This window comes from Uloborus diversus, chromosome 9, assembly GCF_026930045.1.
Source record: "Uloborus diversus isolate 005 chromosome 9, Udiv.v.3.1, whole genome shotgun sequence".
NCBI classification, from domain to species: domain Eukaryota; kingdom Metazoa; phylum Arthropoda; class Arachnida; order Araneae; family Uloboridae; genus Uloborus; species Uloborus diversus.
Window position 1 is genome coordinate 7,469,617 of NC_072739.1, and position 27,868 is coordinate 7,497,484.

Genomic DNA, 27,868 nt, shown 5'->3' on the forward strand with positions numbered 1-27,868 from the left:
TTCGGAAATAAGACTTGACAAACTATTTCTAACTTTCATGAAGTTTATTTAAACGATAATGTAAATAGATAAAAACACGCTGTAAATGATAAAAATAAATGCTAACAACATAATCTCTCCGCATGCTACTTCTGCATGAGATAACTAACAGTGCAACGCAAACTGCATGACTATTGACTAAAAACTTTGATGAAGTAGACCCATTGGGAAATAAGCTAAGTCCAGCTAATCATTTCTAATAAAGGGCGAACGGCACGAACAAGCAAGTTCGAATGCCGAACGAGCGACCGCCTACCACGACGAGAGATGATCGAAGAGCAGCAGAACTAAAGCCGCGAGCAGTTTAAATATCCCCCCCCCCCCCCCCCCCCCCGGGTCATTAGCATATCCGAGTCACGTGAACGGACACATCGCTGCCATCGTCGAGCACACGTGCCATCAGATTCCTTCTAGAAGCTTTCTATGACGTCATCCACAACGGAGTTCCCGCCAAGGGTGAACGAAAGTGAAACAAACATTCGGTCGATTCGACCAATGTGAATGAGTGCTGATAAGAATCTTTTACCCCAGTCATGCAGAATGATTGGTAATCTTAATATATAAAAATCAATGTCCTGAGATAATATATATACATATATATATACATATATATATATATCAACGCACAGCCGAAACCGCTGAAGCTTCAGACTTGAAATTTGGCAGGCATGTCCGCATGATTACGAAAGTAACCACTAAGAAAGGATTTTTCGAAATCTCAATTAGTTCGGGAGAAATTAATTAAAACCTCTTAATTTCTGAGAAATTAAAACCTGTCATTGAATTCAAATCCCTTATTTTCGAAGGCTTTCCTCCATTCAAATCATTATTCAGTACTTCATCTCAACTTTTGGTCGATAGCGAACTATAAATTTGATATTGTTTTTGTTTCTCACGTGGTTCTTCGAGGCTTTTCTCAAGTCAAATCATAATGTTTCTGTCTATTGCTTTCATTTCTTCAAAACTAGAAACGAAGTTTTTAAGAACATCATCACAGGCGAACTATCCTTTTGAATTTAGAAGAGTACAGTTTCCTGTTAAAGTTTGCTTTGCAATAACCGTTAATAAGTCACAAGGACAGACATTAAAAGTAGCAGGGACCAATTTAAGAGAAGACTTTTTTTCACATGGCCAATGTTATGTAGCTTTCTCCAAAGTCAGTTCATCAAGCAGCTTAATAATTTTAGCACCAGAAAAAAAAACTAAAAATGTTGTACACAAAGAAGTTCTTGCTTAAACATAGGTATATCAATAAAATGTGGATGGCCTGTGTTTGCAAAGATAATCAATACTTTAAAAGGATCGTTAATAACAGTTAAAGATCGGTTAAGGACAAAGGCATATATGTAAGGAGTCAAGGGGCCACGGGATCCTCCCCAAATTAGAAAAAGTTATAGGTAATAAGTAATTATTATAGGGGATTTTCGAAACTAGGTGCACCAAGCACTGTTAACCCCTGCTAATTCCATTACCCGAGCAATGCCGGGTACGGGAATGCTAGTACATTATAAGTAAGGAAAAACATTCTTTTACTATTGGTGTTGTGAGGTGATGAGATAGGATTATTTACTGTTGTTATTAACAGGCATTTATGCCTAACAGAAAGAAGTATTGCTGGTAAACTCTCGCGGCAAAATACAGAGTTGCATCTTGGAATTTTTATTACTTTATTTATTAAACAATGACAAGAAGTTGTATGATTTCTCACACACTTAGAATTAATTTCAATGTTTAGAAATTTTATTTTTACTATAAAATAACTTAAACATTGTATATAATAAATAATTTTTATTTCTTATGAGTATATTCTTTTATTTAATTAAGTTTGATTTTTTTTCATCGAACTATGACAAAATGCAACAGTATTATAATTAAAGACCATACTACAATCCACCATTGTAATAAAAAATATGACCTTAACAAATAATTAATTGCTAAAATAATTATTCTTAAAATTAAATAGATTAATTAGGAACTAAACCATTTTATTTTAGGGATTAAACTTCCTAATTAATTAAGGCTTTTTAGCCTTTTCAAACTAGAAGTATTATATAAACACTAATGAAAACTATAATTGTAAACAAAATGAACGAATTCTCAACTTTTTACATAATTCTACAGTAAGGGAAGTTTTCTGATCAAATTCTATTGAATTTTATAGAATTTATTATCTATAGAAATCTTAGGCTCAAATTCTAAAGCAGTTTCTATAGAACTTTATAGAAGAAATTCTCTATGGAAACTTCACTCTCAAGTTCTATATGGAAATCTATAGAATTATATAGAAATAATTTCTGTAGGAACTTTCTTATAGACTTCTATATAAATTTCTATAGAATTCTATAAAGCTCTATCAACCATTTTCGTAAGGGGTGGTTCTGTAAATAACTAGGCTGATATTCTTTACTAGCTTTTCAAAGAATACAAGGTTGGTTGTATTCTGTTTACACATCAATTTTTTTTTTTTTTTTTTTCAATATTTCATAACTGGTAAATCATCAGTAGTCTGGTTTAAATTTTTGAAACTATTTTTTACAAAATATTTTTTCCTCCTTGAAAAGTTTAATCTCTTGAAGTTTGTGTAGAAACAAGAATGGCCAACTGATTGGTTTCAAAGGTTAGATGATTGCTTGTATCCCTATAATAGAAATGACAAAAAATGTCACCCTCCTCTGTTATAAGATTGCATTTCATAGGGTGCCTCTTACTGGTCTAATTCTAAAGGAACAGAACATGCAAGGTGGTCTCTCAATTGAGGTGAACTATCAAAGGAATTTCACTTTAGTCAGTTTTCATAAATTCACAAGCATTCTAAAAATTTGCAAATTCCTATAGTATTGTTACAAATCCTGTAAATAGTAATTATTGTAGTAACGTAACCTGTAAATAGTTTCCCGTAATGAATATACAACCCCTTTTTCATATGGCTAAAGTATACGACCCCTATTTCCTTTTTGTTCATTGATAAAATTTGATAACGGTCTACTACTTTACAGAAGCGTGTGGAATATTTGAGAAATTTCTTTTCGGTGTCTATATAAGCCGTTAGCGATGGATAAACAGTGGAGTTTCGATTGAGGATTTCGAACTGAGAGTGTGTATTTGCTCTGTTTATAGCGAGGCATTTCGCTGTGTTGTTTTCGTATTTGGAAGTAAATACGTGTGAAAACGTTGAGTTTACGGTGTTGTGTGATAATTGCTTAATTGCTGATGAATAATTTAGCAGTTGGTGAAGATCTTTCCTGTACATAGTGTAAATAAATTTCCTGTGCTTTTATCAAGAACTGTGTCTTCATTTCAAGAAAGTGGAAGTCGCACCGAATCCGTTACAGTATTTATTAAAAAATGTACTTTAAAATTCAGTTTGAATCTGTCTTTTAGTTTTAGAAATGATTGCTTTTCAACAATAGATTATTTATGCTTCATTTTTCTCGAACTCTAGGGTACTTAATGAGAAAAGAAAGAAAGTTGAAGCTAGGCTGCAACGTCTTTCATCGGGCCTTATGAAAATTAACGAAGCTGAAGATGCTGTTCGTAAAATTGCTGCTGAGACGGCAGAGGCGCGTGAAAAACTGATTGTTGCTGAAAGAGAGTGTGATGAAGCGCTTGAGGATCTCCAGAGAAAAAGAAGTGTTGCTGCATTAAAAAAAGAGGTTATTGTTTAAAGTTTTAAAATATTTCATGTGCTTGATCAAACATACTACAGTATGCTTTTTTTAAAAACCAGAGGACTCCAATTTCTTAGTCTAGTTCTGATTGTCCGTTGATTGGGGAAATGTGGCAGTTGCTCAGCTGTGAATTATAACAGACCCAATAAACCACCACAATGATCTAGAATACCTCGAAATGCAAAGATGCTAGCAGAAAAAAAAATCGTGAGAGTGTTCACAACTTCACCAACAATTCCATTTGCATCTGTTTTTCAATACTTCTTTGCTGTCAAGGATTTAGTCATTTTAACATCTTCAGTCCTGAGGCTTTCATGGATCTCTTCTTTGCCTCATAAAGTCTATAGTTGGAGAAAACCTAACCTGGCAACATTGTGAAGACTATGCAGATCCTAATTGCATAATTACGATGTTGCCTGATTAGGTTTGCCCCGGCTTATAGAACATATCGACCTCACTTCTAGCAAGCCGAGAAAGATGTAATTTTAAAAAGATCTTACAGCTTATTCAGGGCCATTACCGGAAAATAATTTTGGGGAGGGTTTAAAAACTTTCGTACGGAGCTTTGCACTACTTGTGCTAATGTTCAAGTCGTTGGGTTATCTATTATGAAAGCGTTTTATGCAATTAATAGACAGATGAAAGACATTTTTTTTGGAAATTTTTAAATATAAATGAACTTTTAAATGTCAAACTGAACTTTGGGAGGGAGGGTTAAATCCCAAGCCCCCCCCCCTTTGTATGTGGCCCTGAGCATATTTTTGTGAACATGTGTTTTCTCATTTAAAAATAACAAGCAATAAACGTGGTTCTTGTTTGACATTTTCTTGCACTTTCACACACACACATATTATTTTTCTCAACACTTTTACAATATGACCTTTTAATGAAAAAGTTTGAAACTTGTCATTGATTGATTTTTTTGCATGTACATGCATATAATTCTTTGTGTTTGTTTTCTTTTATGTGTTATTTAATAAATAGACTAAAAATAACATTTTCAAAGTATATTATTTCCTCTTTTCCCCTTCTTTTGTCTTCTCTGCATCAAACAAAAATATTCCAAAGGTAGTGGGCAACATTGTTAATGTTTGAAGTCATTTTTAAAGATATGCGAATTGGCCACTCTTGGTTTAGAACAAAAAATAGTAGCAAATATATATTTCTATCATAATTAAGAAGATTTCCTGTTATCAAATTCCCCCACTTTGCTGCCAGAAGCTTTTACTTGTATGTTCTCTTTAAAAGTCTGAAAGCATATAAACATTTATAGTGCTGTTATCAAGAAGTAAAATTTGACTCACTTCTATTTTGCAGTTTATTCAAGAGAAGAAAGTAGAAATAGAGAGGAAAGAAAGAGCGTGCCAGAAAATAGCAGTAGCTGCACAAGAGGATTTAAATGCTGCTCTACCTGCCCTAGAAGAAGCTAGAAAGGTGTGAAAATCTTATTTGAAAATTAATGTTTTTTTTTTCTTTCTAGTTTTTCATAGCCTATTAAATATAATGTTATAGGTGTCTGCATTTTTTTTTTTTTTTTTTTTTTTTTGAGCAATGACGAATTGCTTATTCACCAGATCTGACAATTTTTGATGTTCCTATAATTTTTCAGACTTCCATAATGATGAGAATGAATTAAGCTCATTGTTTTCAACATTTATTTAGATCGACTAATTTTCTTCGTCATGGTTACAAATTGTCAGCATTCATTTAGGCCTAATTCAAATAGATTCTACATTAAATTTTTGCTGATTTTTTTTTTTTTTTTTGATTTTGTAATATTTAAAATTGTAGAGGATAAAATGATATAAAGTCATCACATGTGTGATGGACTTCAAATATATGTTCATGCAAATTCTCAAAGGACTAACACATTAATGCAATGTATCATAACTATCTAAAATCGGACTATAAAAGGTAAACTGCTAGTGTAGCAAACATTTAAAATTAACTAAATAAAAATAATTATAAAAATTCTTTTTAGGCTTTGGAGGCTCTAAATAAAAAAGATATTGGAGAAATCAAAAGTTATTCCAAACCCCCAGTTCTTGTAGAAATAGTATTAGAAGCGGTAATGATTCTGAGACAATCTGAGCCATCATGGACAGAGGCAAAGAGACAATTAGGTGAATTTATTATTGTATTTTTCAAACCACTGAAACATGTTTTCAGATAACACTAGCCCCTCATCATATCACAATTTGCTTGAACAAATAAAATGATATTGATGTGCCTGAATGTGCAATAAAATAATACATTGAACTATGAATTATGGTGCATAAAATACACACCGCCAGCTCAATTATTTCATCTGAGGACTGCAGTCCTTAGATGGAATTATTGAGCTGGTGTGTGTTTTATGTATTTCTGCTTTAGGGCCCTGATTTAGGGCGGTAACTTACTGAAAAATATGAATTATTGTGCCAACACCACATGACAACCTTAATGAACGTTAAATAATATTAAAGGATTTTTTTGTTTTTTTATGAATCCTGCAATAGTTTTTCTGCACATTTAAAGTATGATTACAAATTCTGAAGTATTAAATATTCTAAATGTTCAGTAAATCATAACATTTACTATAGTTTGGGAAAACCTAACCTGGCAGCATCGTAATGTTATGATTCGGATCTGCGTAGCCTTCATAATGCTGCCAGGTTAAATATGCTCCAACTATAGTTGCTGCACTTAAATCCTTACATTGAATGTTTAATAATTACTTTGTCTAAAGTGTTAAGTCAACATGTAACATTATTTTCTTTCCTCTTCTTTTTTTTTAAATAACAAAAGAATGTTTAATTTTTAAATAATGTGTATACATGAAATTAGCACTCAATAGCAGCCATGCTGTTCTTTCACAGGGAATCCTTCATTCTTGAAAGAGTTATTGGAGTATGACAGTGATAATATTCCTGAAAGTGCCTTAAAGAAAGTGTTCAAATATATACAAAGACCAGAATTTCAACCTCATATTGTTGGGAAAGTCTCTATTGCTGCCAAATCTCTTTGTATGTGGGTGCGTGCTATGCACATGTATGGCATGATATATAAGTAAGTATTCTATTGTGACTTGATCTTGATCTGTTTTAGAATACTCATATGAGGCAGTGAGAAGCAGAGGGATTTTAAATGAACATTTTCAAGATTTGAGTAAAATCTTTAAAGTTCCAGTCCTAGGTAGACTTTCATTGAAAGGCTTTTTAAATCATGCTGTATAGCACATCTATTGTGGCTACCAGTACTATCTCTTGCTCCAAAACAGAGGACAGGTTGCCCTACTATTTGTACTAGCTATCACCAAATTTTTAATTTCTAAATTAACGACAGGGGTGCCCACAGGGGGGGATTATGGCGCGAAGGGGGGGGGATGTTCACCCCCCTCCCACAGTTTTTCAGAAGTGGGGTCACCAATATCATTTTAGAGATGCAAGTAACAAAGAAAAATTGAAACTCTTCGTTGTTTTAAAAGAAATAAAATAGTAATTATAAATGAACAATTGAAATAATAGTGACAAAAAGTTTTCTTTTTCTGTAAAATTTGAATAGAAAACGTAGTCTTAAAATACAATTTAGTAGCATCCATGATATCCTTTTACTAAGAGTATCTAAGTAAGGCCCGCGGAAATGTACACTTCAAACATTCAAAAAAAAAAAAAAAAAGATTCAGTACAGTACACTAGGCCGCAGAGTGAGTATGTCTGCCTAGTTGGAAACTGTGGGCTCGGCTTAAATTAAAGTATTGTGCATAGAGTAAAATTAGCATAATGGGAGGGAGGACCGTCTACAAAACTAACATGGTGCACGCCTTGTCTCTCGGCGGCCTTGGTCATAAAAAACTATGCTTCATGGTTCTTCAGTTAAAAAAAAAAAAAATACAAAAATAGGCTTCATTAGGACAGCTTCATTAGGACAGCCCTTAGGGTAGTGGTCGCGAAACATTCCCGTATGTTTTTATTATATATATTTTTTTTAATGACAAATATTTTCCTGAAAATCATTGCTAAGTGGAGAAAAATGTATGGGTCGTCGAAATAAATTTGAAATAGACACAGAGAGAGAGAGAGAGAGAGAGTGAGAGAGAGAGAGAAACACTTAAATACAAAGAGATTCAAAGTATAAGTATTGTAATGAATACTCACACCAAAAGTTCTAAATGTTTGAATGGAAAAATCGTAAGTAAATCAAAACTTGATCAAGAGATGCAGGTGGCATATTTACAATAACATGAAGTGGAATAGAGACCTAAGGTATCACAGAAAATTACTACATCCGTTCAAAATGTTAAAAGTCTTTTCTCTAAGGCCGTAAACACTTGTATTGCAAGAAAACAGAAATATTAGGCCGGGAAATTGAAAATTTTACTAAAAAAAATCCAAGTAAACGATCGTGTTTGGCAAATGAAAATTGGAAGAAAATATTGCCACAATATTTTTATCAATAATTAAAATTTACAATGAAGATAGGAGGAACGTAGCCAAACTGAAAGGAAGAGTGGAGAACTCCAAACCCTTCCTTTTACGTTCCCAAAGCTGGCCTGGAAGTGAGTTTTTAGAATTTAGGTTTTGAAAAAATCCCCGGAAAACGTTCTCAAACACCACCCTTTTCCCTGCACCCTTAAGTCATTAAAGATGGCCTACACCTGAGTATTTAGGACAGTAATTTCGAAAAACCATGAGAGTGCTCCCAACGTAACTCCGAGAAACGCCCTCTCAATTAATCATTCATCATCATTCAAGGTCGAATAAATTTCGTCGTTTGGGTTTTAATGTAAAAAAACTCCCTGAGGTATCCCGAAACTGTGTGTGTTGTCCTCCAAATATTACCGTAGATCCTCAAAAATTTCATTTTTAAGGTTTCAATTCAGAAAAATTTTCGGAGGAGACCAAACCTTCTATTCCTCTTACAGTATTGAAAATCGTCTATGACTGCGTTAATTAAATTTTAATTTTGAAAATTTGCCACGGGAGGACTCCGAATCTCTCCACCCGTTAACATTACCAAAAATCTTCTGAAACTGCAGTTTCTATAGATCGTATTTTTTCCGAGAGAATGCCCTCTCCCCCTCTCTCGCCAACATCATCGAAAAATGTCTTAAACCTCGGTTTTAGTGCTTCAATTACGGAACATTTCTGGTCGCGAGCCCCCTTCAAAACTCCCCCCCACCACCACTTTTCATCGAAAGTTGGCTTAAATTTCGTTTTTGAAGCTGTAATTTCAAATAACTAGTAGTGCACAAAATTTAAAAAAAAAAAAAAAACTACATTCATGTTTTTGAGTTTTCAAAATTTCAAAAAATTTCGAGGGAGGTTCGCCCTTGCCTTTAATATTACCATACATCGTCTAAAACTGCATTTTCCGAACTACAATTTTCAAATTTTTCCCGAGGGAGAGCCTACGAACCCTCCTTTACGTGTGTGTCACAATCAGAAATAATTCACAATTAGGAATGCGTGCTTGAAGTTTGCATTGGGAAAAATTATCGAACGATGCCCCAGATTCTCTTTCTCCCTTAACATCACCATAGATTCCAATCTCGGAAATTCCGGGGGAGAGCTCCCGAACCCAATCTTCTGAACATAATTAAATATAACTTATGATTGCATTGGGAACTTAAATTTGGGAAAATTATCTGAAGATGCTATCCTGGACATCCACTCTCCTTCTTCCCAAACTTAAAATGTAGTCTAAGCCTGCGTTTTTATATCTTCAATTTCGAAATAATGCAAGAAGGTAGCCCTCCGACACCCCCTAAATCTGATTGAATGTTATCCTAGCGATTAAATTTATATTGCTAGTACTAAGGTCTAGTAATATCCCTGACTATCCCTGCTAAACCAGAAGCCATATTTTATCTCTCTCTGCATATTGGAACATGCGTTTGAAACAATTAAGGGGCCACCAAAAGCTTACAAACCCCCTCCCCCAGTTTTGTGACCTGACGACGGCCCTGGTACTCTTTCCAAAATTTAATGACCGTGTCTCTTTTTTAATGAAGGGAACGTCCCAGACGGCAGGGAGTTAGTGTCCGTTTTAAAGCTGGATCAGACGATTTGATTTCTTTTAAATTTTTTATAAATTTTCTAGAAGTAGCACAATTCTGCATGATGAATACGTGTGACAGTGATGAGAGGGAGAGAGGTCAAAAATGTTTTATTCTTTGTAATAATTCTGACCAGTGTGCTCTAGTGGTCTTTCTTTGAAGTTTACGAATAACATTTTTTTTATCCCTCCAATCGACTTTTTCATTTCACTTCACTCCCATTTTATCTACCATTTTTAAACTGATTGTTTTAATTTATCATTAGATGATTTTTATTAAAACTTTCAGTGATGTTGGTTTTCGCTGATGGAAGTGGAACAGTCTGTTCTTAAGGTGTTTATATTATTTTTCATAAATTTCATTTACTTTCTTCCATCTCTGATATGTATAGAAGGATATTTGATTCGTTAAAATTCTCGAGTTATGATTTTTGATGTGCGCTGAATAGCTGAATCCATTTTGAGAATTTCCGAAAAATATCTGTCACGGTGTGTGCGATTCATCTTTTTTGGCTATGCGACTTCAATTTTGGAAAATTTCCAGGAGAGTGATCCCACTGTAAGGCCAGAATAACACCCTCATTATCATCAAGAGTCATCTAAAACTGCGTTTCTAGTACTGCAATTTTGAAAAATTTATAAGAGAAAGCCTTCCTCATTGCCCCCCTTTTCTTAACACGATCAAAGACAAGCCTGGAATTGCGTTTTTGGAGTATCAATTTCAAAAAATTGCCAGAGGAATGGCATCGAAATTCACTTTCCACTAACATTATCAAGATCGATCAAAACTGCATTTTTAAAGCTACAAGTTCGAAAATTTAAGTAGAGCGCCCCTCTTCCTCCCTTTCCCCCACTCTCGTCAACATTATTAAAAAATCGTCTTAAATTTGGTTTTCAGGGCTTCAATGTCGAGAAAAATTCCGGATGAGCTTCCGAAAACTCTTTTTCTTCACGTCACAAGGGTCGGCTACAATTGCGATTTTAGAACTTCAATTTCAGAAAATTGCTTGGCCCCCAACCATAGATAAGCGTTTTTAAAACTTTAATTTTAAATATTTTACTAGGGCGAGCCCTAGGATCTCTTCTTTCTCTAACATTACCACAGATAGTCTAAAACTGCATTTTTAGAACTACAATTTTGAAAATAAAGGAGAGCCCCCCTTAACACAACGGTAGACTAACCACAATTAAAGTTTCAATATTGAAAAATTACCGGGAAGGGGCCACCAAACCTTTTATACCCCCAAAAATTACCAGAGATTATCTAAAACTGTGGTTTTAAAACTACAATTTAAAAATTTTTCCGGGGGAGAAACCCCCGGACCCCCTATTTAAGTGGCAATAAATTTCTGTTTCAAGTTTCATATTGTACACATCTCGTGATGCTTCCATCCCAAGCCAGAAAGTTGAATTCAATCTATCCGTAAGTATCCATACACTTCAAAAAAAAAAAAAAAAGCAAATAAGGTGTAGCAAAAAACAGGGGTACCCAAAACTAGTTTACTCAAGATCCATATTGTAAAATTCGGGAAAGCAAGGTGGGTCAACAATCCAACAATACTTCAGTTCAAATGGTATTTGTTAGCGCTACCCCCCCCCTCCCCCCGAGTAAATTTGACTGGAAATTAGACACTAAAAACTGTTATGTTTAACACGATTCGAAAACAAGAAAATTTTTGGGGGGGAATTTGCGCCATTGAGCTAGGGGGGGATGGGCACCCCTGATTAACGATGTTAATGGATTAAATTTTTGCACGGAAAGCAGGACGAGAGGTCATTGTTTTAGGCTATTCAAAACTCAGGCTAACCTGGATATTAGGAAAAACTACTACTTTAGTAGGGTCATGGGCACTTGGAACAGCTTACCAGAAGAGGCAATAATGAGCAAGGGGGTGGATAGCTTTAAAAGGGCCACTGATCTTCATTGGGGACTAATAAATTGACTAGGACCAGCCTAGCTGGACCAAGAGCCTGTTGCTGGTCGTCACATTTGTATTTGTATATGTAACTGCCGTTTTGTGTTATTATTCATTGAATACGATTTCCTGCTACATATTTTTTTAACCCCTTGAGGACCAGCGCATGGAAAACGAAGCGCAGCTACGGGACCGAACGTTCCGAAATGGAACGCCGCCATCGGCCCGAGCATTTACAGCAGTTAAGCCTAACTGAACAAAAATATTCATATAAAATCAGCATTTCAAAATCATGACTTGAAATTTTAAATTTGCTTAAACAATGTACTACTGATTACTAATTATTAATATAAAGACTATTACATTATTAGAAGGGAGTGAAATAAGTAGAATACTAAAACTTTAACTATGTGCACAAAGTTAAATAATATGTGCACAAAAACAAAGTTAGAGTTTGACATCGTGAGTGTGCAATCAAAGAAAATGAAATGTAGCAAAAAAATATGTTCCTTATGTAATTTTAATTAAAACAACTTAGGTCAACGAATTTAAACTAGTTAAATTCCCACGCAACAAGTCTCAAAATTGCTTCATAATTCTCTCGAAAACATTCCCTTTCATTCACTTCGCTAACCATTTTTATTGCAATGTTCCAGTCTCCAAATAAAAAAGAATAAATAAAGAAGAACAATATCAGAAAGGATTCAAAAATAATCAATCATAAACTTCAGTGCCGCTTGAAATCCTTCCTGTACTCTCATCGAACGGGGAATCCCAAAAGTCGAACACATACGCAAAAATATTTTAACCTTCCTCCCCTCCCCCATAATTTATTCAGCTAGATGTATATCTCTTTCAATTACTCGTAACAAAAAAAGAGGAGCAAAGATATAAACAAGAGCAAATGCGAGCAAAGATATAAACAAGAGCAATTGAGACCTCATAAATCGTATGCGCAGAGCAGTGATTCACTGTTTACATTAAAAAAAAAATCTATCCCATTGAGAGGTCCAAATAAGAAACTAAAGCGTGTACATGAAGGTCAAATACCATGTGACTCGAATATCATCAAAGTTATAGCCATTTAGCGCCATCTATTATCGTTTAAATATTCAATTCAATCGTTCCATTTCGAGAAAGCGTATATGTGACGCTGGGACGTCAGCGTCGATCAGAGCGCGTAGCGGATACGTGCCGCTGGGCTGATAAGAGAGGAATTGTTGTGTAGCGTATGCGTGACACTGGGTGCGAACGGGTTAATTCTGCAGAAAAAGTTTAAATTGATTCCATGGGTGATTGTGCTCTGGTTATACTTCCACAATTCTGATATATTTTTGGGTATTAAACCCATAAATTCAGTATTGTTCATTGTGTTTTTATCTCCTCACCTCCAGATTTTTTTCCATATTCCAAATATTCAGATTATGTCAGTAATTGTTAATGTTTTTCATCGTAGATCTGTTAAAATGCTGCCTAAAATTCAAATATTATTTTTCTTCAAGCAACTCTTTGACTTTCCATTTTTTTACTTTTGATGCTTTCATTTTAAAAAATGTGATATTTTTGCATCTGATATGAGAATTGAAATTTTCTCATTTTTGACACTTATTTCGCTTTAATTCTAAAATTATTTTGCTTTCATAAATTCTTTTATTTGCTATTTTTATTCTTTTGACGCCTATGTTTTGAAAACTGCTCTTGCATCTGCTATGAGAATCTGGTTTTTCTCATTTTTTATGTTTGCTATGCCTTGCTGAGAGGCAAACAAATGAAATTTCTTTTTATTTTATTGAAGTTATGAAATTTAAAAATTTTTAAACAAAATTCCTTGCTTTAAAAGAGTGCCAAAAAGTTAAATCCTGAATTGCTGGCTTAATTTTATTTTTATTTCTATTATTTTAAGTTTTTTTAAAGGAACATAGCAAGTTAATCTCTAGTTATCATTCTACTTCTGTAGTAATAATTGCGTGAAATGTTCGAATCAGTTTATATTGTATTGATTAAGAGATTTATGTATTGCAACTAGTTTAAGTATTTTCCATAAAATTGTAAAAAGTCCAATATTAATTGATAATTTCAAAATATTTGCAAGGGACTCCAAGTATTGAATCACAAACCAATAAGTATCAATTCATAAATTGATGAGTACCAAATCATGAATCAATCAGTAAATACTCTATTGAGCTCTGATTTTATCTGTTTCAGAACATTTACTGTTTTAGAGCTATTCATCGATTTAAAATTCAAATTGATTTATGAGATCATATTTCTCATGAACCAATAAGTAGTATTGTCCAAGTGCTCCATTTATTTCAAAAGTATTTTTAATGTGTACTATAAATTTTTTGCTTGATTATAATTTTTTCACCTTGTGCTTTAATGTTACAAATTTGAATTTTTTTTATTTAATGTTCAAAAATTAATTCAGATTTATGTGCTTGTTATTTTAAATGTGCACTGAATTTTAATTGTTCCTGCTTTAAGGAAAGTTAAGCCCAAGAAAGAGAGGCTGAGAATTGCTATGGAAGAACTTGAGATGCTTCAAAGAACGCAAGCAGAGTTATTGAGGGAGTTGAAGAAGGTAGAAATTTTTTAATATTTAAGGAGTAATCATCAAAACTTTATGATTTTTGTCAAAAGTTGAGTTTTTTATTCATTTAAATGATATCTGGTATTGATTAATAATAATAATATCCATACAAAATAATAATTAATAATAATCTAAATAATAAATAATGGTCTAATTAATCAATAATAATCTAATTAATTCATAATAATCCATACAGAAAGATAATTGTAGTTGATATGTACTAATGTACAGTAGCTGTGCAAAATGCACAGTAGAGAGGAGGGTAAGCTTTGCCAACAGTTGAAAATAATGTAATATTTTTTTTCCCTTATAATTTTTATGATGCATAAAAAGCAATCATTCTCAAGCTAACTCCCTTACTATTTAAAAAGTAGTTAATCTCTCTCAATTAATGATATTTGCAGTTTTTTCTTGAACTATTGTTGAATTATTCTCTTACTTTCTCTTTTTTTACAAATAAATTGCATTTCCGTGTGTAGTCAAATCATTTAAATGATCGAAAAATTGAAGTTTCGTGAATTTACTGCTTCAGATATTTTTACGTGTAAAAATGTGTAATCTCAGTTTCAATGAGAGAACCTCTGCTCCAGCTATATAATCAACTATTCCAGACTGCTGAGCCAGGGTTGGTCAATATATATCAGTCGATATATATCATGATATATATCATGATATATATCTGATATTTATTTTGAAACTATCATGATATTTTGATATTTTCGATAGCTATTTTTTCAACTACGGTATTTTCAATGTAAAAACTATATTAATCATAGTGATATTGTTCATTTATTATTGAAAATAACGAAAAAGTTATGTACTATATTTTTATGATGTATTAATACATCATTAATATATGAAAGTAATATAATATTCCTTTATATTTTATATTCATAAAATTATTAGTAATGTAACAATTTTAATTCATATTAAAATTGCCTAATTAAAAATTAAACATTGGTCAGAAAAAAAGGAAAATCTCTTTTGACTGTGCAACAACTAATGCATATTTTTTATTTCTGAATGATATAAGTGTGCAAAAGTAGCTAACAGAACAAAAATGAGTAAATCAGCTAATGTTAAATTTACTCCATTAAAATTTATAAAAATGTAAATTGAAATATGTTTAAATAATGAAAGAAAGATATTGTAATAAGAAAATAAAGAAAGATTTGAGGATGCATTTACTATTACAACACTTTAGTTTGTGCTGACTGAAAATATCGGATATGTATCAAAATATCTAATGTGCAGCATTGCTAGCAACAAAGCCAATAAGATGCTTGGGTTTATCAATAGATCTATTTCAAACAAACCTAAAGAAGTTCTTCTGCCCTTATATAGAAGTTTGGTAAGACCCCATTTGGAGTATGCTGTTCAGCTTTGGTCTCCTTATCTTAAGAAAGACATTAATGTATTGGAAAGGGTTCAAAGGCGGGCTACAAGGCTAATAAGTGGACTTTCCCACTTAGATTATGATTCCAGGCTCAGAAGGCTAAAAATGTACAGTCTTGAGCAAAGGAGAGAACGAGGGGACATGATTCAGCTGTTTAAATTTATTAAAACGAAAGATGTTACGGGGCTGAAGGCTAGCACTGAAAACAGGACAAGGGGTCATTGTTTCAAGCCATTTAAATCTCAGGCTAACATGGATATTAGGAAAAATTATTATTTTAGCAGGGTAGTGGAACCTTGGAACAGCTTACCGGAAGAGGTGGTAATGAGCAGGGGAGTAGATAGTTTTAAGAGGGCCATTGATCTTCACTGGAGATTGTAAATTGACTATGACTGTCCTAGCTGGGCCCAGAGCCTGTTGCTGGTCGTCACTTTTGTATTTGTATATATATCAAAATTTGGGACATTTTCGAGCCCTGGCTTAGCCCATAACAAGGACAAAACTGCAGTCTCTGGATGTTGTAACCGGTCTGTTGGTACGTACTTGTCGTTAAACCTTAGCACTGCCTTAAGGGCAGTAATTTACCGCTTGATTATTATTTTGCTTTAAAGTACATGATTTAATATGAGGCCATCATTTATCCAATGTACTGAATTCAGTGGTGCACACAGAATTTTTCCAGGAGAGGGTCCAGAGTCAAAAATCAACCACTCTCATGTCATACCCATCGGAAAGGGATAAAATGAAGGGAGTGAAGACTTTCCATCGGAAAGCAAAGACACCAAGTTATGTGATAGATTTTAAAGCCAAGCATTTTGGAAGAAAACAGGTTTCATTATGTCAGTTTCACGCAAAACATGTCAATCATTCGTCGATGTTAAGTCACGTGACTGGAGTTCTTTTGCATAAGCTTTTGCTAAGCCAATGATTGGACTAGCTCCCTCCATTTACTAATCAGGGGTGATTGTGTTCCGGTATTTTACCGAATTTCCGGTATTTTTGGACGTATTTTCGGTATTTTTATGTCCGAAAATACCGGAATTATGTTTTTTTTTTGTTATGCTTTTATCTCCCTACCTCCGCATTTTTTTTAAAATTACATAATGCTCATCAAATATACCTGCAAGAGCCTTAAGATGAACCCATATCCCTTAAGATGTACAAATGTCAAGATAATTTGTATAACACCAGTTCAAAAGTAACTTCGTAACCCATTAAAAATTTAATCAAATGTACACATAATATTTTGACTCAGAACTATTTAATACTATGGCAAAGGTGCACTTAAGTAATAGGGGCCAAAGATTAGCCCCCCCCCCCCCCGTTCTCGCTTTGAAACTTTCAGGTATCTTTTGATGAACTCACAATCACCCCTGATTAATTCCTGCTCTAAGGTCATACCACTCCAATACACCACCAATCATATTCTTTTGGTTTTATGGATTGTTGGAACTGAAAAAGTTTCAAAATAAACTATTGAACAAGCAAATTAATTAGCATTTATTAACCAAATACGTTATTAATAACAAATACTTAATTGAATTAACGGAAAGCACAATAACTTATGTATTTGCTTTTTTTCATAATACAAAAATGAAAAAAGAAATCACTTGCAGTAGACCCAGAATCTTCTTTCACTTCCAGGCTATTTGTTTTTTCATCTACATGCATGTATTTCAACAAAGTCAATGTGACTTGTTTTCTCATTTTTACAATATAATTTAAAATTTATGTTTTACAACTAAAAATCAAAATGGATTCGCGCTGAATTGAAAACATATTCACGTTACGTTGTTACACAGTCATATAGAATCATGAAATACAAAGAAACAATTTGTGACTTTTTTTGTCACTTGGAATAATTAGTACACATGGTAAGAAAGCTACTATATGAATAGGATTAAGGACAATAAAAAAAAAGAGGCTATTGGAGGAGGGGGGGGCGAACCCCTGGACACCCCTGTTGTGTGTGCCATTGAATTGAATTGGAAACTAAAAACAATGCAGCTGGTTAATGCTCCATGCTAAAAAATGAATCAGTATTTTTGTTAGTGAATAATGCTTGAAATTTTCATAATTCTAAAAAAATAATAATAAAACAGTGCAAAAAACCTGATTTTTTGCTTAATACGAATCAATGGAAATTTAAATTTACTACTTGCAAATGTTAGAATTTTTGCTAAGTATTTTCCATTTCTATATTTGTAATCAAAGCCTTGAATCTCTTTGTAGCTGGAGGATGAAATTTTACAGTTAGAGAAAGAACATGAACTACTGCTTTTGAAGAAGGAGGAGTATGCGAAAAATGCAAGACTTCTTGCTTTGAAATTAGAACGTGCCCAAAAGATTATGAGTAGCTTGAAGTCAGAGCAGTTAAAGTGGCAGGAAAAAATTTCAGTAAGGATCAGTTGTTGCAGCTTTTTAGTTACTGACTACTTATTTTCTGAGGGAAATACAGAAATTAGTTATCTGCCACTTAAGTGTAGATTTTAATAATGCTAAAGCAATTTTCATTGCAGATTTTGTCTCCCTAATTATGTTAATTTCTTTGAAATGTTATTTTGCAGGTTCTGGAAGCAAAGCATCAATTCATTTTTGGCGATAGCTTTCTAGCTGCTGGGTTTCTGACTTATCTTGGTCCTCTGGGTCCTGTTTTGAGGCAGAGTACATTTCATGCTTGGAAAAGAAGTGTAAGTTTTGACTTTCTCTATTGAAACACTGAACTCTTAAAAACTAAGCCTTAATTTTCCACCCCAGAAGATATAGGGGAGGGTGGCCCAAAGCGGATAGGTTTTTGAAGAACGTTTGAAAATTGTAGTTTTTGGATTTTTATTACAACAATTTTGGTTTTATTTCCTAGCAGGGTTCTTGAACTTCAAAATAAAAAGTGATTTTTATATTATTTCTAACCCAACATTTATTTATTATCAAACTTTACAAACATTTGAAAACCCGCTTTACCCTACCAGCGAGTCCAAAGCGGGTAAGCTTAACTAATTGTGGTTTGGTACATTTGCAATCAAATGTGAAGTTATAAATGATTAAAATAGTTGACTATCTACCTGTCATTGTATAAAAATATATAAAACAGTTGTACTTATCCAATTTAAAGTCAGCACATTTGTTTATAAAACATAAAGAAATAACTGATTAAATTAATGTACTAATTAATTGCCATACTAAAAAATAACTTTTTTCTTATTGGAATAGAAAACCTAAGTCAGTACACAAGTCAAGAAATTATAAATAAATACATGATTAAATCCTATAAGTACTGCTTTGCCGGACCTGCTTTGCCCTAAGGCACATTTTATTTCAATAATTATAACCTTGAATTTAAAAAAGAAACAAACAAAATGATTATTCCCAACTTCAGAGCTTGAATGCGTTACCTTGCAGTGATTAACAATACTACCGAAAGAGGTAAAACATTTCGTTCCACGTGTTTTCTTTCCGGTAAATTACAGGCTTCGGACAGCTTGTGGTGTGATGTAATTTCAGAGGAATGGAAAAGAGAGCTTCCCAAAAACACGATGAAAAATTACTGTCATTCATTTAGCTTCAAAGCAAGTTATAAGTTTCAGAACTTGTTTGTTTTACCTTTCTCATCTGCCATTAGACAGTGGCTGCAGCGCCCCCTATAGTTTATTGGAGTTGCAAATCGTAGTTTGTAGGTGGATGGTGTCAGAATAACTTTTTTTATTGACAATCAAAAAAATTAGCTAGTCTTCAACTAATCACAAGTTACAAAACTTCTTTTCTTTTTAGAAACGTGTAATATTTTTTATTATGAGCTTGTTGCGCGATGCCACTTTACTGCTGCTTCCCTGGGACTGATTAAAACTCGGGGATGTTCATGTAAACACAACATATGTATGCATCGCCACTCATACACCATGGTGGGGGGGGGGGCATACAAAATGCCAACCCGTTTTGGGTGACCTAACTGTTTTGGGCCACCCTCCCCTAAGCTTTGTTTTTCTACACTTTTGAAAAATGTGATGTAAAATGTTAGCCATTTTGACTCAAAACTTTTAAAGCTTGAATGGTTAAAATTCTGTCAACTGTTTTGTTTAAACATTGCCTTGCTTAACTCTTCAATTTGGTTGTTTCCCATTTTTCAGAAACGTTAGGTGAGTTTCTTTTTTTTTAATTTGACTTATTTTCTCTTTAAAAAAAAAATCTTAAAAGACGTTCAGTCGCTGTTTTCATTTTTGCTACTGATGTCACAAGTGAACAAAAAAATCGAGGGTGTTGGGGGGGGGGGGTTCGAACCTCTGGACACTGAACCTGTAAACATGTCGCTAGGGTTACCAGAACCGAGTTTCAGAATATTGCCAAACTTTGCCAAATGATATGTTTTATTTAACTAACAATTCTTGTTCCTCTAATAATCGCTCGCAGTGAAAAATCACCAAAAGGCGATATCTTAAAAGAAAAGACAACCATGCGATCCAATCCAAAATGGCTGTCTTCACCTACGACGTTACAGGATGAAACATCTTGTTTTAGAAATACGGCGTTTTAAAAATTATTTGAAAGTTAAATGTTGGAAAAATAAAAGTATTTTCTGTCTCTATGGGGTTTTTTTTTTAATTTCTTGCTTATTCAATCAATTTTAATGACTATTGATGACTTTAGTCAACAATAATGACTAAAGTAGCAATTTTGACTGATGGAAAAACCCCATTCTGCCATAGTAACATAATTTGGTGTGACTGTCCAGAGAGCAATTTGTTAGAACAGCCAGTCTCATTTAATTGTGTTGTAAAGTACTTTGAGAACTTAGAAGTACATTTTTAGCACTTAGCAAACATGACAGTCTTTGAAATTGCTGAGATGCCATTAGTAACAAGACCAGGTACGGCCATGTGGCATATAATATTTTTTCATTATCTTCAAGGTCATCAGATTTTGCTTCATTAGGGAAGTGTTTTTTGACATTTGTATATTTGAAATATCCCCTTTCATTTGCAAATTAAAAACCTTTTTTGTGAAAGTTTGTTGCATATTTTTAGACTTGAAATCAAAATACATAATGGCAAAATTATGTATTTTGCATCACATTTATCATTTTTGGAATTGTATTTATAGGTTATGGATTATAAGTTCTCATACAATCCTGATTTTGATCCTGTAAATTTCTTCTTGGAAGAAGAAACTTCCGATGCTTGGAACATGCATGAATTGCCCTTAGATCAATATTCGTATGAAAATGCTACCATATTTGGTCAAAGCTACTATTGTCCATTCATTATTGATCCTCAAGAGCAAGCTTTCAAATGGCTAAAGAATGTAGGATCTAATCAGGTAATAGTAAATTCGGTCACTGAATACATTCTTTCGTGTGTGATTTGATTTAGAATGTTTGTTTATCATAGAATAAGAGGAGGAAAAAACAAGAAGAAGAGGTCTTGGGACATTTTCTAAAAAACTTCAACATTTTTTTTTAAATTTTAAATTCTGCATATAAAAGACATATTTACAATTAAGAGAAAATTTAAAACTAATATATTTATGTGTAAAATATTTTTTCCGAAAGAAATATTTTGAAACCAAATTTATAAGAGGCATTTAAAGTAGAATTTGTTATGTATCTCATGGCACAATTCCTTAATCAATTTAATGCCACCGAGCATCAAATATTTTTTTAAGTCATTGAGAAAGAAAAGTACATATTGCAGATCTATTGCAGGAATAGATGCTCAAGTGTTCACACAATTTTGTAGACTAGGTACCTATTTAACGTAACCTGATGTAAAGTCATCAGATAAAACATCACCTTGCAGAAAAAGACATCCAATTTATTAAAAAATATGCTTATATTTGATTTTGGGTGTATTTGACCCAAGGTGCACTCAACACATATTTTAAATAAAACAAAATCTTACTATCAAAATCTTTTCCTCAACATTTTAAAACCTAGGTAGATTATTATGTTTTTCTCATAACTAAACCATTTAAATATCAACGGAATGCTATGTATCTTTTATGAGAAATGTTTTTTTGGTTTTATTTCTAGTGAAATAATTTTTGAATAAATTTTAGCTAAAATAATGAATTGCAAAAGGCAAGATCACAAGTTGCTTCTGATTGAATTTTTTTTTTTTTTTTGCTTGTTTCTGCTTTTGTAATGAGTATATGAATTAATTAAACTTGAAACTTTAAGTTTTCATATAGTGGCCTGTGGCAGGTATACATTTTAATGTCTGCTTTTGATTAGAAATGTTGTTTTGTATTAATTAGTTACCACGAAGTAAATCATGCATTTTCTTATCAGTAGAAGGAATTGGAAATGCCACACAAAAATTTATATGGATTTAAAACTGGAATACATCACGAGAAATATTAACATGTACATGTATTAATCGTGTACATGAGTGCTGGCACAGGGCTGCACTCATGAACATAGTCAGAGTGAGAAGGTGAGGGCAGCTGCGCCCCCCTCCAAAATAAAAAATGTTTGAAGTAAAAAAAAAAAAAAAAAAAAAGCTTTTAAAAAAAATTATGAGTTGACAGTTGCAGCCCCGTCATTATGCGAGGTCAGTTGCCCACCTCGTAAACATTTGAAATCATGGGCCTGGACAGTTGCTTCAATTTTTAAAGTTATTGATGAGTTCGACTCTAGTAACTTGGTGACTGATTTTGAAAGTATATATTTCATTTTTGGGATCTCATTGAAAATTGAAGTTGTTGATGTTTAATTCAATTACTAATTCTATGGTAATACAGTGCCAAAAGGACTTTCGTTTTCCCCAAATCCCCCACAAAATATTTTCTTTGCAAAAGTGTTATCACGCAGGGTCCTCCATACCCCATGAAAAAGTTTAAATTTATAAAAGTGCCTGCTTCAGGCATTTCAGAACTTTCTGGAAGGGGAAGGCATGAAGGATATACACTCTATGTGTTTTAAAGAGAAAAACAGCAAAATACATGCATAAATGCATAAATTATTATGTTTCCAAAATCTGGAGGGAGGCAATTAGCCCACCCTTTGATTGCCAAAATGATTGACCTTCCTCCCTTTTTGTGTTGGTTCTGGATACGCTCCTGGATGCACTTTCACCCCCCAACTTTTAAAAGTTAAATTAAATTGATTTTAGAAAGTAATATTTATCCTTTTTTTTATTAGTTTTTACATTTTTAAAAATAATTATTAATTTTACTTATTACAAAAGTATTGTGAGCAGAGAAATAAAACTTATTAAAAAAATAATTTTAACAAAGATGAAAATGTACCTCAGAATGTGCTTTAAAATAAACAAATAAAAAATAAATAAAAATATATAAAAACAGCACAAATATAGTTTTAAAAATGTAAGAAAAAAGAAAAGAATAGTCCAAAAATAAAAAACGTTTTTTAGTCATTTACGTGTGGGTACACCTTTGTGCATATGATTCTGCCAGGGCCTATGATTATGGACACCCCTTCAGGCCCATCACTTTAAATTTATTCACAGGGTGGAGGAGGGAGCGAAGGGTATGTACTCAATACAAATTTCATCTAAAAACAACAAAAACCACATTACCAATATAGCAGTAAACTACTGCCTCTAAGCTATGGCTAAGGTAGAACCATGTGCAATGTACTAGTCAGCCCGGTTATCACATCCAGAGACAACCGGGAAATTAATATATTTACACACATTACCTATGCGTAAATCAATACTTTAATATCTCAGAGGGGGGATAACATTTTTTTACCCCTCTAAATGAAGGACCTGCTCCCCTGCATACACAGTTTGGTTGAGGGGGACTAATTATATTCTGGTCCAGACTTAACTGGTTTCAACTGAAAGCACCAAAAGGAAAGGCTGAAATCAATTCTCTACAGTACATTACGCTGTGTTACATCATCAGTTACAAACTATATTTTCTCTTATAGAATCTCAGGCTCATTGACTCACAAGATCCGAATTGGACTTCTTTACTTGAAGCTGCTGTTCTTGATGGGTGTCCTGCTTTCTTGTATAATGTGAAACCTGATCTCTTTCCAGCACTATTACCCTTCCTGGAGCTCAGGCATAGACCTCTTTTTATTAGGTTCAATGGCAAGAGGCTGCAAGTGAAACCCACTTTCTGGTTTTACATGTCTACTAAGTTGGAAAAACCTACTCTATCTACAAGTATCATTAACAAGGTCAACATTGTCAATTTCACTATAAAAGAAAAAGGTAGGTGACATCTATTTTTAAGTCTTTTTTATGTTCCATGTGCATATTTTGCTCGCATAACTTCTGTTCAATTGAAACTAATGTAATTTAAACAGCTTTATCTAATTTTGCCAAGTTATGCCAGTGCTTTATCTCCAAATAAAATATTGATGTGATATTTTTTATAAAACAATTTTTAAAAAAAAAGGGTTTGTGAAAACAAAAAGAGAAATGAAACAGCTTTTCTTTGAGGGTAATAAAGATAAAATATTGAATGTGATGAAAATCCCTTTTGCTTGAACTACTTTCCTTCAAATCAAGCGTTTTTGGCTGACGCCAAGCTTCTTCAACTTCTGTGCATTGTAAATACTGAGAAACTGCAAAATATTGTGTTTAATACAAATACAAATACAAATGGGACGACCAGCAATAGGCTCTGGGCCTACTAGGCTGTTCCTAGTCAGTTTATAAATCCCCAATGAAGATCAATGGCCCTCTGAATGCTATCCACCCAATTGCTCATTACCACCTCTTTCGGTAAGCTGTTCCAAGTGGCCGCGATCCTACTAAAGAAGTATTTTTTCCTGATCTCCAAGTTAGACTGAGATTTTAATAGCTTAAAACAATGACCCCTCGTCCTGCTTTCCTCACAAAAATTTAATCCATTTACATCTTTCATTTTGATAAATTTAAATAACTGTTCATCATGTCCCCTCTGACTCTCCCTTGATCCAGGTTATACATATTAAACCTATTAAGTCTGTTATCATAGTCTAAAGCTGAAAGTCCGCTTACTAGTCTAGTAACATTTCTTTGAACCCTTTCCGATACAGAAATATCTTTTCTGAGATACGGAGACCAAAACTGAACAGCATACTACAAATGAGGTCTTACTAAATTCCTATATAAAGGCAGAAGAACCTTACATTCTTGGATCAAGGTCTAAGGAGCCAGGATCTAGCAAAGAGTCTCCGTCTTAATCTTATAGATGAAGACTAATTATAGTCACCAGAAGAAAATAATTTCTCCATTTGCACTTTAAATGAGGGTGCATTAACCATACAGTTTGTTACTAAAAGCATAGCATATTTTGGAATTCATATACAAGAATTTTAGTTTCATATAAACATTTTATTTTAAGAAAATGGCTCTCAAAACGAATGAAGAATTGTACTTTCTATAAAATACCAATTAGTGTATAGTGCTTCATCCTTTGTTTCATTGAGTTCTAATATATCTAGGTCTTGAAGATCAGCTTCTGTCTCTGATTGTGCATAATGAGAGATCTGATCTCGAAGTTACTAAAAGAAAACTTGTAAAAAGCATTGCTGACTGCAAAAAGCAACTCTATGACATTGAAGATAAAGTATTGGGGTCAGTTGCTTTATAATTGGTTTTAAAAAGTTTATATTGCATTTGAAATACATATGAGGCAGTGAGAAGCAAAGGAATGTAAGTGGAGTTTTCAAGTTTCGAGTAAAATGTTTAAAGATCCAGTCCTAGATAGGTTTTCCTTGAAAAGTTTTTCTAAATCATGCTGTATAGCAGCACTTACCTAGACTATAAGAACTTTCTCTTGCCCCAAAGCAGAGGAGAGGTTCATCTACCATTTGGGGACTAATTTATCAAAAGGGAACATATCCATTTTCCAAAAATGTTCAGGAGGGGAGAAAAATGAATTAGGGTAAAAGCCAAATAGTTTTATCAAGTTTTGAGAATTGAGCATAAAAGCACTGCAAATCCTGACTCCACAGTGAAAAAAATAAGGAGATATCGACATCTTAATTTTGGATATGTGCCCTTTTGAACGAAAGCCTGAATGTTGAGGATTTTTGACATGTGTTCTTTTGAATCTAAAAGTTTTCGTACTACAGATTCATTCCGGATGTGTCCTCTTTTGTTCAAAATAAAACTACAGAGGATGGATTTGTTACCTTTTGATCAAAAAGCCATACTTCACCCTTAAATAGTATAGGATTTTCCCCATTTGGACTTCTTGAGAGCAAGTGATTTGATAAAGGTCATCTGAAAAATTTAGAAAATATCATAAAATGAATTTTTCTGAAAAGTGGATATGTTCCCTTTTGATAAACTACTCCTCATTTGTACTGCTTGTCTTCAGATTCTTAATTTTTGCACTTATCCCCCCCTCCACCACTTTACTTCTCACTGCCTCATATGAGCATCAAAGGTTTCTGTGTTGTGTATGTTGACATACTATTGAATTAGTCTTTTATAACCTTACTGTGTTTATGGATCATAATACTTTAATTTTTCCCCTTAAGTTTGTTGAGTAAAGCTCATGGGTCCCTTTTGGATGATGAGAAACTGGTTGAAATGCTGAATAAATCTAAGAGTTCATCCATTCAAATTGAAGAGCTACTTGCATCAAATGAAAAAACTCAGGCTGTAATTGATAAAGCTAGAGAGGTAATTGATCTGTCTATGTAACGTTTTTTGACAAAATAGTTTGTTGTAACACAATATTTTATGTTCTGAAGAGAACCACAGCTTACAAATAAAAAAATAGCTATATGTTTGACTCTATAGTTAGGGCAAACCTAACCTGGCAGTATTGTGAAGGCTACACAGATCCTAATCAGAACATTATGATGCTGCCAGGTTAGGTTTGTAGCTACTATAGTTGTACAGGTCTTTGTTCTTATGTTTTTTACTTTTGTAATATTTTTCGAGACATAATATGCTTCTCAGGAACAGAGTATGAATTGAAAAAATAATGCAGCTGGAAACTTGTTACAAAAATATCATAGAAATTTATAATTGAATTATTTAACAATCAAAGGAAAAAAAAAATTCTCAGCAAAAATAAGGAAAATCAAATTATTCCAAGTATTAAAATTATTGATCTAATTACACCTTTATTTTCGAAAAACTTTCTATAAACAGCTGAACTTCTTTTAAAGGGCATTCTTCTGAAACAGTAATATGTACTATTTTTCCATTACAGATCTTTTAGAATTGATTATCAGATTAAGACCAGCTAAGTTGGGTCTGAGGCCTCTTGTGGTTTTTTACTAGAATATAAGTAATGAATTTAAGAGAAAAAACTTGGAAACTTATTAAGAATAGCAAATTCTGTATGCATTTTCATTAGTTGTCTTTAGAATTAAAATTTAAAATGCTAAATAAAAAATTTTCCAATTGTTGGATTAGTTGACATTAGTTGAAAAGTAACCAATGTTAATTTACATGACTAATATTAAAGCTTTTTTTCATCAATTTTTAATAGTCGAGGAGCAAACGGTCAAATTTTAGCTCCCGTGCGATTTTTGTGATACAATTATAGCAGTTAGTTTTTCTGAAAGGTATTTGCATGAAGAAAACGAATTCAGATGTTGCCACCCCCCAAAATGGTGCAGGGGGGCTGGGGGGCAGCTATAACTGCCGTGGGGGGCAAGTGATTTCCCGTTCAATTTTTGTGATACAATTGTGTGACTTAGCTTTTCTGAAAGGTATTGGTACGAGAAAACCAAATTTCGATAATGCCAACCCCGAAAATGGTTCAGGGGGGCGGCTATAACTACATTTGGGGGGGCAAGCTGTTTCCCGTTCAATTTTTGTGATACAATTATGGGAGTTAGTTTTTCTGAAAGGTATTGACACGAGGAAACCGAATTTGGATGATGCTACCCCCGTAAATGCTGCAGGGGGGCGGAGGGGGTAAGGGATTATAACTGCATTTGGGGGGCAAGCTGTTTCCCGTTCAAATTTTATGATATAATTATGCAAGTTAGTTCTCCTGAAACGTATTGGCACGAGGAAACCGAATTTAGATGCTGCTAACTCCGAAATTGGTGCTGGGGGGCAGGGGGGGGGCGGTTATAACTGCGTTGGGGGCATGTAATTTTTCGTTTAATTTTTGTGATACAATTATGGGAGTTAGTTTTTCTAAAAGGTATTGTCACGAGGAAAACAAATTTGGATGTTGTCAACCCTGAAAATGGGGCGGGGGGCGGTTATAAATGTGCAGGGGGGCAAGAGGTATTCTGTTCAATTTTTGTGATGCAATCATGGGAGTTGGTTCTGCTGAAAGGTATTGGCACGAGGAA

At 33.4% G+C, this 27,868-nt stretch overlaps 1 protein-coding gene across 1 annotated transcript in view; it reads left to right on the forward strand.

The window, feature by feature from the left end:
* LOC129229736 (dynein axonemal heavy chain 2-like) overlaps window positions 1-27,868 on the forward strand; it is a 146,147-nt gene that overhangs the window by 71,647 nt on the left and 46,632 nt on the right. Inside the window, exons 21-31 of the mRNA XM_054864103.1 lie at window positions 3,482-3,692; window positions 5,025-5,141; window positions 5,689-5,830; window positions 6,566-6,755; window positions 14,144-14,240; window positions 17,878-18,042; window positions 18,213-18,335; window positions 20,740-20,955; window positions 23,531-23,819; window positions 25,040-25,172; window positions 26,084-26,228. Coding sequence (XP_054720078.1) covers window positions 3,482-3,692; window positions 5,025-5,141; window positions 5,689-5,830; window positions 6,566-6,755; window positions 14,144-14,240; window positions 17,878-18,042; window positions 18,213-18,335; window positions 20,740-20,955; window positions 23,531-23,819; window positions 25,040-25,172; window positions 26,084-26,228 — 1,828 coding nt within the window. The remainder of the gene's footprint in view (window positions 1-3,481; window positions 3,693-5,024; window positions 5,142-5,688; window positions 5,831-6,565; window positions 6,756-14,143; window positions 14,241-17,877; window positions 18,043-18,212; window positions 18,336-20,739; window positions 20,956-23,530; window positions 23,820-25,039; window positions 25,173-26,083; window positions 26,229-27,868) is intronic.